Raw genomic sequence first — 12,764 nt, 5'->3', positions numbered from 1 at the left:
GATAAAACCCACCAGAGGTTATACTAATACTAACTCATATTCATACTCATACTAACAATAAGTGCCCGGGTTATATAATCCCAAAACCAACATAACACAACATAGATTTAATATAAAAATAACTAGAATTTATTACAACAATGATGGCTCAAAGTCAATTATTACATTTGCTAGCAGATACCGAGCTGTTCACCCAGTTAAATTACAAAAAAACCAGCTGACAGAGAACATGCAAACGCCACCACATGCACAAGGCTGGGATTCTACGAACGATGTACTAATATGCCCGTTCCACAAGGCGATTACGTACGTACACATAACATCAAGAGTGAACAAAAACAAACTTGTGTGTATTCACTCCCGATACGGTATTGAAGATACTATGAGCGGTCGGAATTCTTGCGAGGCTTTTCCAGGCGTGGAAGCAATCAAACGTGTGCTAATATAATTCTACATTACAACCAACCAAGATGGATGCCCACATGATAATAATTTAATCAATTGCGAATTCGTACTTGCAAGGTTGCAACAAACCTCACTTTGCCAATACGCACACACGAATGTACACACTAGCGACGATGTGCAAGCTAGTTTAATTATATTTGGGTCTGGTAAACACGAAGATGTGAGCACTCAAACAGTTCCCTCAACGAAGCTGACTTTGTCATAGCTCTTGAACTATAGCCCTTCGCTCCGCCACAGGTTCACAGTTCTAGAGCTATCTTTGTCATAACTGGCGCCTACTTAGCCAAACTCTACGCAAAGCCTAGATATGCTTCAAGCAGTGATATGAGCAGATGTTAGGCTAATACTAAGCAAGCCCCTACGACGCTTAAACCAATGACCCATGTTACGATGTCACCATTACTAGGCCAGCCTAGGATTCCTACATATCAACTTCAAAATATGAGATCGCTTCCACGACGTGTTATTAAGCTAGAAAGGGCAGTTGTCGCCAACTACATGTATCCCCCGTGTTCTCATCAAGATGTGTAAGCATACGAAGTTTGGTCGCGCTAGGTCAATTAGGGGCCGCGTTATAGAGTGGAAGAGAAATATGATGAGGGTCAAAGTCAAGGTCAATGTCAAATAAAGGTTGCAGTGACCTGGTTTCAGTATGCGACACACCTTCTCCCCAAGCTGTGTAAGTATATTAAGTTTGGTCGCGCTAGGTCGATTAGGGGCCGAGTTATAGAGCAAAAAGGAAATATGATCAAGGTCAAGGTCAAGGTCAAATAAAAGCCGCAGTGACCTGGTTTTGGTACGCGACACACATTCTCCCCAAGATGTGTAAGTATACGAAGTTTGGTAGCGCTAGGTCAATTAGGGGCCGAGTTATAGAGTGGAAGAAAAATATGATCAAGGTCAAGGTAAAAGTCAAATAAAGGTCGTAGTGTCCTGGTTTTGGTACGCTGCGCACCTTCTCCCCAAGATGTGTAAGTATGTCAAGTTTGGTAGCGCTAGGTCAATTAGGGGACGGGTTACAGAGCAGAAGGGAAATATGATCAAGGTCAAGGTAAAGGTCAAATAAAGGTCGCAGTGACCTGGTTTTGGTACGCTGCCCACCTTCTTCCCAAGATGTGTAAGTAGACCAAGTTTGGTCACGCTAGGTCAATTAGGGGCCGAGTTACAGAGCTGAAGGAAAATATGATCAAGGTCAAGGTAAAGGTAAAATAAAAGTCGCAGTGACCTGGTTTTGGTACGCTGCCCACCTTCTCCCCAAGATGTGTAAGTAGACTAAGTTTGGTAACGCTAGGTCAATTAGGGGCCGAGTTACAGAGCGGAAGGAAAATATGATCAAGGTCAAGGTAAAGGTCAAATAAAGGTCGCAGTGACCTGGTTTTGGTACGCGGCACACCTTCTCCCCAAGCTGTGTAAGTATACCAAGTTTGGTCACGCTAGGTCAATTAGGGGTCGAGTTATAGAGCGGAAGGGGAAATCTCTGCGGCGGCGGCGGCTGTACAGACATGAAACCATAGTATCCCTGCCGACTTCGTCGCGGGGGATACAATTATGATTGGCCTATTTAGTTGTACGCACGCGCAGTAGTACGCATTTGTTTCTGACCCACTCTTCTAATCACCGAGCTATATATTATTACATCTTAGTGCTTCTTACCGTCACACGACGGTTTCTAAAATATGAATCGAGGCGGTAGGTGCCATATGATATCTGTACACGTGGCATAACGCGCAAAGAAGTAACAATCTCTCCCCGTTCGGGACTTGAACCCGAAACTGGCAGCAGAAACACGCTGGAGTCTGTCGCAACATACGGGTTTTTTATTTAGGTTACTAACCACTTACGCATCTATCGTGTCGTTAAAGACGCCGTTTTACCGATAGCAAATCACGTAAAATATTCTTGTTTTCTTTCCCTAGGCGCAATCGACTAACCAGTGTTTTTCTACGTAAGCGGTTGGTTACCTAGCAAAGTCTCGTGCGGGTGTAGCACAGTATCAAGAGCGTATTAAGTATGCTTAATACGCTTTACATGATTTAAGTATTAAGTATACTTAATACGCTCTTGATAGAATACAGCCCCTATGCCAAACGTCCTCTCTACGTTGCGCATAGGCATGCCGCATGGGTATGTTTAACCGCGCACGCGCAATGTAGAGGAGGCGTTTGCTATGAGGGGATATATATTATCAGGAGTATTGATAGATTCCTGATATCATGCCCATACCGGCAAGGACAATAATATTGGCTTTTGAATGCAATATTAACTGTATTTCAAGCAACTAATTTCCTTTAGATGAAATATGAGATAGTACCAAGTTCAAACAGTTATATACACAATTCATTGTAGATATTATGGTGCTGAACACACCTACGATAAAATCACTGTTATCAATTAAAGCACATCAAATAGCAAGCTAATTAACTTCCAAGTGCAATAGAAAGGTTTGGTGATATTTCAATGGTTGTCTGGTTTACATAAGCCGCGTTCACACGGAGCGAAAACGCCGAGTCGAAAACGATCCGAGACTGACCCGGATAAAAAACGACACGGGTCGATTTTGAAGAGAGCGTTCACACGACGTTTGATCGATCAGTTATAGGACATGCCTCTATACTATCGACCGCGGGTATAAATATGGGTTCAAAGTGCAAGATCCGTAGGTGTGGTAGATCTTGGTAGAGCTTTTCGGTAAACAGGTGAATGAGAAAGCAGACAGACAACGCTAAAACGCCAGAAGAGGCGTATCTGAAAGTGTGTGGGAGACAGGGTTGAGGGTGTAGCAGATAGGTGGGCGTGGATGCGGGTTTCACAGGGGAAAGACGGCTGTAGTAAAAAAGTGACAAATGTGGTGGCATAAATGTGGTTGATGTGGTAGAATAACTGTCCTCGCCTACTTGCTATACGAAAGTATAGTATTGCGAGTCAGCGCAACCCTCACTACACGCTGATAGCCAACTAATAAACAATACACACCGAATCTGTACAGAAACACAGCAAGAGCTATTGTTTAGGCAAATATAAATGAAATATTTAAAAAAAACATCTTTGCACATTGGTCGATTTTAATAATGGCTGAAAATAAGAATAATAAGCCACACATTTTCAAATAAGCTCATCATAATTATTCCTACCCATTCAACCAGGTTTCATGCTAACTTGTCTACTAAATGTTTAGTTCTGAATTGCAATAAGCAATGTCTTACAACGGAAAGTAATACGAAAATATACATTTATCATAGAGCTGGCCGAAGACCACGAATGAAATCAAAATCAAGGAATCTGACTAATTACAGTTGTGTATAGGTACATTTAACCCACGTTTACCATTTATAATCGCATAAAACCAAAGGAATGAGTAGATAATTATAACAGACTTACCCATGTCAAAAATTACGCTACGTTTTTAAATATACAATGACTGTCAAACAGCCACCAAGATAAACATCTGAACAACACGTTCATTCCACTCAGTGGTCAGTCCAGGTTCAGCACTATTCACACCTATACAACGGATTACCATGATTACAAGAAATCGTATATTACAAATAAATATACATATCAAACTACAGAATGCATAAATGCCACTCACAGCCAGCATGCGCTAGGCCTGCAAGTGTTTGCATGACAAATATTCAAACAATTTAGGCCCTAATGTGCACGTTCCTCTTGTGAAATACACGACCTAGGCGATGAGAAATCGCCTAAGTTCTGTAAGCATTTAATGATAGATAGTATTTGTTAAACACATCTGGACCAAAATTCTCAAGCACAAATTCGTCATCCGTAGCACAAAGGAAATAACACGCGGGGGAATTCACCTGCACCTTGTGTGATAAACAATCACGATAATTGCCCGCAAGACATGTTCCCTTACACATCCTCTACCATGTCTCTAGATAGCCATCTTGCCAGAGGCAGCTGTGCGAATAACACAGAGTTACGCACTCGTGGATCTCACAAAAGATAACCTTTTCTTGGAACTAGGTAGCCATCCAGCATAACCTTCTAGTATACATGTATGCCATTAGGTAGCCATCAGCTTAACCTTTTAGTATACATGTATGCCATTAGGTAGCCATCAGCTTAACCTTCTAGTAAACATGTATGCCATTAGGTAGCCATCAGCTTAACCTTCTAGTAAACATGTATGCCATTAGGTAGCCATCAGCTTAACCTTCTAGTATACACGCATGCCATTAGGTAGCCATCCAGCATTATCCTCTAGTACACATAGATGGTAATGGGTAGCCATACGGCACTGTAGTACCCTCGGTTATCTATGAACGATACTTGGCATCGATCCATTGTCGTACCCTCTGTTACACATGCGTGACACTGGGTATCCGTACAACACTTTGTTGCCCTCTGGCATGGTATCGAGTATCAATCAGACAAGGCGATTCCCTCTGTTATTTATGAATAGCAATCTGTATCAATAAGACTTTAGGGCATCATCAGGCATTACATGCGAGTAATGGGTATTGCTTGAAGGTTGTATACACTCTGGTAAAGATGCATGGTACGGAGTATCAATGAGACATGGCGGCACATCTGCTCAGCCAAGCCTGGTTACACAAATCCATCTACTGACGTTGCCGCGGCTGCTACCAGGTAGACAGGTCTAGATCTGCGGCGGGAGTTCACGGAAGCAAGCCATTCCCTGATGTACGGCTCGGTGCTTGTACCGAATACCGTTATCGTTTCGCATTGACGCCCACGTTGCACCGTACATGCGTGTAAGCCAGGTGACACTGCCAGAGGACTCCTCGATGGCAGAAATTGCCTCCGCAGATTTTTGGAGTCAATAACAAGGCAAGAACAAGCAGCGAGAATGCAAAGCTGCAGGACCAAGCTGGATCACATACCAAATCAATTGTCATGATTATTAGTTATAATTTTTCTTTGTGCAATCAAGTGTTGAACCCAGTGATGCAACGATCTCAGAGCCCTGATGTCTGAACATGGGTTGTCTGTAACACCGCGCCTGGCATCACAATGCCCATATTGCAATACTTATGTTCCTATGTAACCTGTATAAGTGTTAGGTCCAATTATTCAAAGCACAAAAATGTGTGGTGCGCTTGACTACGGAACATCCAAATTCCACAGAATTGTCCCTTATCACATTATTTTGCACCTCAAAACTTGCAATGACCACTATCGAATAACCTTTGCTGCCCCCCTCCTCCATCCTGACAGGTGCATCTTCAAAAACCAACAGCACTTAATCAGCTCTCCTTGTCATCACTTCCACAGCCGATGCAGTTCTTCTCAACTGTTCCTATGCTGTTCGTAGACGCGCAAATGCGACAGTTTCCCTAAACTGCGAGCTCAAAGTGTCCTCTCACGCCTCGCACACTCGACGAAGACTCTGCGACCACGTTGCGGCCAACACGTCGGTCGACCTGTCAATCTGCAGGTGCCGATCTCGCGACGTCGGCGTCTGCCGGGGAGCGTGATCGTAGAGCGGCTACTACCGGACTGCAGGCGGCTGCTGCGACAGCTTCGTCATCAGCTGCGATATGACGTGCGCCTGCAAGAGATAGCGAACCACAGTAAACGCTCGGTCGATCTCCGGCGCAGCAGTTTACGGAAAGACGCGCGGCCGGGGGGGGGGGAGGATTATCTTTGACTGCTGCCTGACCGGGTCACACATCATTTAATTGAGCGATCGGAATGTTAAAAGTAGCAATACCGTACGTATCCCGAGATTTCAAGGCTTCGTGTATGATGCACAAGAGAGAACGAACCATCCGAGGCGACCGTAGACTGTTGCCATCCTGGGCAAATTAATCACCACATGCCGCGTCGGTTCTCGAAAAGCGAGCTGGAGAAGATGCGCCCAGCAACTTTCCAACTCTAGTACGACCGTGTGGTCGGGGGAGGGGCTTGGAGTCGTGCTCGACTGTCACGGGGTGGATGGGTGGTTGGCTGAGTGCTCACATGCAGCATCGTACCTGTTTCGTACGTATCCTCAGCGGTCTGGATGCTGATCCTCGCACGCGCACCTCCACGTAGGGCGGCTCGACGGAGTGCATCCACTCGACGCTCTTAAACGCGTACGTTTCGAACATCACCTTCGTGTGGTAGTTGATCAGATGGATGCCATTGCAGTTCACGCCAATCTGAACCTCTAGCGCACCCTGCAGGCAGAAAAAGTAAGCATTTATGAAACGTGCTGCTCATTTATTGCGGTTTCGTTTTATCTACACGAGATTTCAATACAGTAGATGCGTTTTACGCTGTCACGTTTAGGTCTCTTTGCCAAGTTTAACGTAGACAGACATGTTAATCATATCACAGGCTTTTGTCAGTATGCTAGATGTTGAATTATTTGCGTTTAACAGCATAGTGAATGCTACAAAATAAAAACATTAAAGGAATACTTGGCTCTAGGTTCTAAGGTTATTTTCAGTTGATTTAGGTTAAAATTACGTTACATTAAAAATTTCACGGTTCAATCAACATTAGAAATATTATTAAAAAATGTTTTAATACTAACGACTACATTTTGATTACAACGACGGTGGCACTACTCAAAGCGCACTATTTGAAAAGTTGTGCAAAAGGACTTCAACCAAGGGCTACAGACCGAGGGTGTTTCTTATTTATTAATTTAAAAGCAGAAGGATTGCAATATCTTATAAACGACATATAGTTTCAGTTATAATATGGATAAATTTGTCCTAAAATAAATATCGTTCGGTTAAATAGCATTTAGGTATAAATATAATTGCACTTTTGTGATTAGACCTCGGTCTGTATCATGCAAAATAAATGAGCAAATGCGCAACTTTTTTCAGGGTGGCAGCACGGTCGCGAGTGTCATGTCAGCGACCAAAAATGAAGATTTCGAAATTCAATGTTGTTTTATGACAAACGTGAATGCATAATTATAGATATTTAGGGGTATTCACAATTTTGTCAGCATGCAATGCACATACCTTGTGTGTAATATTATTGTGCGTAATATTAGTGTAGCATTATATTAAGATATATGAAAATGACTGGATAAACATGACTTTTAACAATTTCGGCGGCACGCACGTACCTTGCCCGTGAAGGCGATGCCCTGAAAGAGGGCTGACCCGTATACGTCCAGATGCCAACAAAATGACAGGAACTTGTATTGCAGGCTGAACTGGCTCTTGTCCTTCAGCCGCGACGACAGCTGCTTGTACTCGGTGACGATCTTCGACACCCAGTTCGTGCCCTTGCTGGCCCGCATCTTTGCTTTTGGTATTAGCCGCTCCAGGTGTTCTTCTCTGCACGGGTAGAGTACGAGTTTTTAATGTACATGTACATCGATGCTGCACACGAAATCAAGAACAGTGTAATCCGGAGCAACCTGTAGGCATGCGTAAATGCATGCGTAGATGCAGATTAACTTACACATGTGCCTGTTTGCATGCACACATGCACACACATAAATACACACACACAAATACACACACACTCAGACACATATGCATACACACAAGTAGAGGCACGCACAATCAGGCATGAACATACGCATGCACGCACACATACGCACGCACACACACACGACGGTGCATTCCTGGCTTCCCGTGACCTCGAGGCCAATCAGCTCTCTGCACCACGCCTACGAATCTGCACTCACTTTGCGAGGTATGTCTTTGTTTTCTTGCCGTCGTAGTCCCCGTGCAAGTACTGTAGGAATATGGCTGCCAATATGGCCGCCTCTTGATCAGAGCAGGGGTAGTTGGAGCTGATGTAGTTATCGTGTGCCTCGTGGAACAGTAGACTCACTGCCGTCGGACATCTGCTGATTACCTGCAGAAGCACGCGAGCGATCTTTACTCACAAAACATGTCACAAACAGCTGTAAGATGGCAGCACATTCTCCTATAATTATCAGGAGTGTATAATATATTAGTAACGTATTTGTAACGTATACCTTTCTTTCCCTTTTAGTTATGTCCCCCCCTTGCGTGATCCCCGTTAATTGTGTAATGTCGCAATAACCCCTCCGGCCGTTACCACCGGTCTAAGATTCGATCACTGGATTGTCTATATATAGACACTGTATAATATTATACACTCCTGTTATAATCCCATTGGATTAAAATTACATTTCAGTTAAATGTGCTTATGATATGTCAGCAAGTGTTAAAGAATATATAGGTTTGGTGAGAAATTAGGAGGGGTAATTAAGAATAGGTAAGAATATCTAACCTAGATTTGCCCAACAGTATCAGCCCAACAGCCCAATCATGTTCTCTGTACCCATATCTCATTGTAATTTGCAGAATAGTACACATACACTATTACCATCATGCTATAGTATAGTATTGCATAAATCCAATCCTGACAACTGCATTAGTATTTAGTACCCAGGACAGAATTGCATCAGTGCTGTTGTTATGCAACATATCGGTGCACAAGTTTCACTCACACACAGTACAACGGGACTAGCGTTAACCCAACCCCATAGCAGTGCATAAATTCTACCCTGATACAGTACAGACATGTATTAGTGCTATCGTTATGCAACACATCGGCGCACCACGACTACCACGCTGACGCAGTACAGATGCGCGTGGACGTAATACACCACTGCCATCGTCACCCTAGCCCTAGGCACTATATTATATCACATACGAACACCCATGTAGACAAAAAACAAATTCAAATAAAAGGTTAAGGGTGTTTAAGTTTTAATATGCGAGCTTTCGAGATGTCTCCTGAACTGCCTGATGAAGAGATGTACACCTCGAAATCTCGTGTATTAAAACACAACGCCCTTAACCTATTATTTGAATTTGTTGTTTGTTATATATATATATATATATAGCACTAGACGTTAGGGTGTGTGGTCGACCCTCACCTCACGTTCCTCGCTGACGCTGAGGCGCGCGTCGCGACGCAGGTAGAGCTTCGGTTGCTCACGCGACGTGTCACTCAGGTCTGTCAGCTGGTTGACAACAGAGCTCTGCCACAGGTCGAGGTGGTACCACGGCTTGTGATCCATCTTCAGCTGCAGTTCTGCAAGCAGACACGAGCATACGTCAGGCCGGCGCGGCGAAAAACACAGACAACTTAACAGTATAGCGGGGTATAATATATATAACAGCAAGCATAGCGGGGTATATATATAACATAACAGTACAATATAATAATATATATAATATAATATAATATAATATAACAGTAAGCTTAACGTTTACTAACTTACTAGCTTTGTAAAAGTAAAAATAACCTGCATCTTCTTTGGAACTCTGCGAGAATATACACCTAACCTGACCAAAGTATTATGGCAACGGAGAAGAATTTGGAGCGATTGGAAACATGCCTAACAAAATTTACTATACTTCGCAGTACGCTGGCCTCATGTGCAGGGCATACGCACGCACACACACGCCGCACACGAACACGCGCGCGCGCACACATACACACACACGCACGCACGCACGCACGCCCACGCACACACACACACACACACACACACACACACACACAGGTGCGCACACACACACGCACACATACAGGTGACTGGAACAGAAGGTGCTCTGCAGTCACGTGCACATAACCTCCCTATGAAGAGCCCACTACAACAACAGCCAGCCCTCACTCGCAGGTGCCCTCACTATCAGGACCGTCTCCCCTACTCTCTGCACTCGCGCATTCATCGGTACTGCCAGCAGTGCTTACGTAGGTGGGGTGAGCAGACCCAGAAGGCAAACACGTTGGTGGCAGCCTCGGGTAGCTGCAGCTCCCGCATCAGCTGCTCCTGCAGCTGCTGCACGGTCGTGTCCTTGCCTGCCTCGAGGTTCAACATCATGTTGGAGCCGTCCAGCAACGAAACCTGCATCTTCTTCGGCTGCGAGATAGAGAGAGAGAGAGGGAACGTCAGACGCATGCGCTTCCTCATTGCACACGTCTCACCGGCGTGTACACGTAAGATTCAGGCTACTAACGTTTAGAGATACAAGTTTAATAATAATAATAATATTAACAACAACAGCAGCAACAAAAACATCAACACAACAGCAGCAGCAACAATAACAACAACAAAAACAATAATAGCAGTAATATTAATGATAATAATGACTGCTGATAAATTAAACTGCTATCACTACCACAATTAATTATTTCATTGTATTGTATTAACCATAGAAAGTAATCATACTGCCAGTAATACATTTCCGAGTAACTATCTCAGAACAAAAGCTGTTATATAGGTTTGCAAAAGAGTAGATGGGCCTGAATACGATGGCTTGCTGTGTAGCAAAACTTGCGTGTTACCAACATACCGTTTGGTTCGCAGCTCGCTGCAGAAGCTTTGCACATGCCTGCCAGTCCGTCTTTGGGCTGCTGACGCACAAATCTACGGGTGCTTTGCCGTCCTTATCCTTGGAATTCTGTTACGCATGGAAGGAATATAACATCATAGACGGAATACAATGGAGAATCTAAACACGTCCGACTGCGTTCTTAAATTAATTCACATGTAATACACTGCGTATTATCTACCCAGAATTCTCAGCGTCTACTTCAAACTAGGGATAGAAGATGCAACTTCGGTGGAAGGGTATAGTAGCCACGTGTGCATTTCTGATGACACAGGTCAGCCAACGGCCAGCATCAATATACAACATTACTTTGCATCGATTTCTGTTAAGAAAGGTATATCAGAAGACAATATCCCGTGGACTTATTTTCGGCTACCCCCACCACCCCCTCAAGAAAACAGCCGAACCACGCGTAGAGGGGGGAGGGGGTCGCGTGGAGGGGGAGGGGGTCGCACGAGGGGAGGGGTCGCACGAGGGGAGGGGTCGTACGGAGGGGGAGGGGTCGCGCGAGGGGAGGGGTCGCGTGGAGGGGGAGTAGGTACTAGAGCCTCGCCCTCGTGTGTCTCGAGACGACGAGACGTCGCGAGGAGCCCGGCGACGCGAGACACTCACGATGTTGACGGACGGGTGGTTGAGCAGCAGCTCGACGACGTACGAGTGGCCGTAGTGCGCGGCAAAGTGCAGCGGCGTCCAGCCGATGCTGTTCTCGATGTTCGGCGGGCAGCTGCCGTGGTTGAGCAGCACCTGGATCGCTCCCAGCTGGCCGTACCTGCACGCGGAGAAGCAAACACGTCACGCGATCAGCTCGGCTCACAGCCGCCACCGACAGCTCGGCTAGTCAGTCCCCAGGGTCCTCTAAACCTCTAAAACGTCTCATAAGTCCCACAAAAACCTCTAAAAGGTCGGTGAGAGGAGAGTGAAACCTCTAGAAGTCGAAGATCAACTCCTAGCATTCGCATTGGTGTGTGAGAGGAAAGCTAAAAGTCGCTCAACTTCTGGCATTTGCATTGGTGTGTGAGAGGAAAGCAAAACCTCTCAAAGTCGAAGCTCAACTCCAGGCATTGGTGTGTGCACCACTAAGCCAGCAAGCATGGATACATTAAACTGTACTTGACGCGTTGTCGCAGTATTTACAGCTCTATTTGTGTGTCTGTAATTCTCTCATTGAGATGCGTGCACAATCTATTTTCATAGCTACGTATTTATTCGCAGGTCCATCTGAATGCGAATATGCACGCCGTTAATTTATCGATCGATCGAGCTGAACGTTAGGTGGGTCGTGGACATCACGTACATGGCAGCGTAATGTATTGGCGCCCAGGAGTCCCGGTCCATCTCCGTCGGGCTGTATCCCTGCGCTAGCAGCTCCTGCATTTTCTGCGTCTGGCCAGCGCAGGCACACTTGTGTAGAGGGAACTCTTCTGTCCAGCCACCAGACGAGTCACTGCAATACGAGAGCGTGTGATGCAACTCAACATGCCACAGACGTGACTACCTATGGGATGTGCTCACAACTGCTGTCAGCAGCATACGGACGACGCACGCACGTACTATAACACTATTATTTTGAAAGATGACTTAACATGTGTAGGTTGCAATGGATTTATTGCATAATAACATCCACCTGAGGAGCTTCCCACAGACATGTTTTGTGAACCTGCAATCAGTGATTGCGCGAAAAAAGCTCAATGTACAAGCTCACCTGCCAGAAGAAGACGTGGACTTGTGGTACTTCAACCGGGGCTTCCACGTCCTACTTGCCTCTTGCTCTTCAAGCTGTAATAATTACCGTGGTTAGCAATGCTACCCGTGTAGCATTAATACTGATACGGTAAAAGTTGTGGGGCCATACTGTTGAGCGGTGCAATAAGTATGCTAAAGCTTACCAAGTACGACCCGACAACCACTGAACTCTGTGATAAATAATATTAAAATGATGATGATAATGATAATAACACCTGATGATAATAATAATAATATTAATAA

The 12,764-nt window shown here is 44.9% G+C and overlaps 1 protein-coding gene across 3 annotated transcripts in view; it reads right to left on the bottom strand.

Moving 5' to 3' along the window:
* Positions 1 to 3,468: 3,468 nt before the first annotated feature.
* Positions 3,469 to 12,764, bottom strand: part of LOC106806712 (krev interaction trapped protein 1-like) — a 61,296-nt gene continuing 52,000 nt past the window's right edge. For all 3 annotated transcript variants that reach the window (XM_014808736.1, XM_014808738.1, XM_014808737.1), the window contains exons 6-15: positions 12,481 to 12,554; positions 12,073 to 12,222; positions 11,391 to 11,547; positions 10,740 to 10,847; positions 10,138 to 10,306; positions 9,314 to 9,471; positions 8,087 to 8,259; positions 7,517 to 7,730; positions 6,423 to 6,608; positions 3,469 to 5,998 (exon numbers count right to left, since the gene is read on the bottom strand). In XM_014808736.1, coding sequence (XP_014664222.1) covers positions 5,939 to 5,998; positions 6,423 to 6,608; positions 7,517 to 7,730; positions 8,087 to 8,259; positions 9,314 to 9,471; positions 10,138 to 10,306; positions 10,740 to 10,847; positions 11,391 to 11,547; positions 12,073 to 12,222; positions 12,481 to 12,554 — 1,449 coding nt within the window. In that variant the 3' untranslated portion in view covers positions 3,469 to 5,938. The remainder of the gene's footprint in view (positions 5,999 to 6,422; positions 6,609 to 7,516; positions 7,731 to 8,086; positions 8,260 to 9,313; positions 9,472 to 10,137; positions 10,307 to 10,739; positions 10,848 to 11,390; positions 11,548 to 12,072; positions 12,223 to 12,480; positions 12,555 to 12,764) is intronic.

Source organism: Priapulus caudatus, unplaced genomic scaffold (genome assembly GCF_000485595.1).
Source record: "Priapulus caudatus unplaced genomic scaffold, Priapulus_caudatus-5.0.1 Scaffold175, whole genome shotgun sequence".
NCBI lineage: Eukaryota > Metazoa > Priapulida > Priapulimorpha > Priapulimorphida > Priapulidae > Priapulus > Priapulus caudatus.
This window is presented reverse-complemented; position numbering and strand designations above follow the sequence as displayed.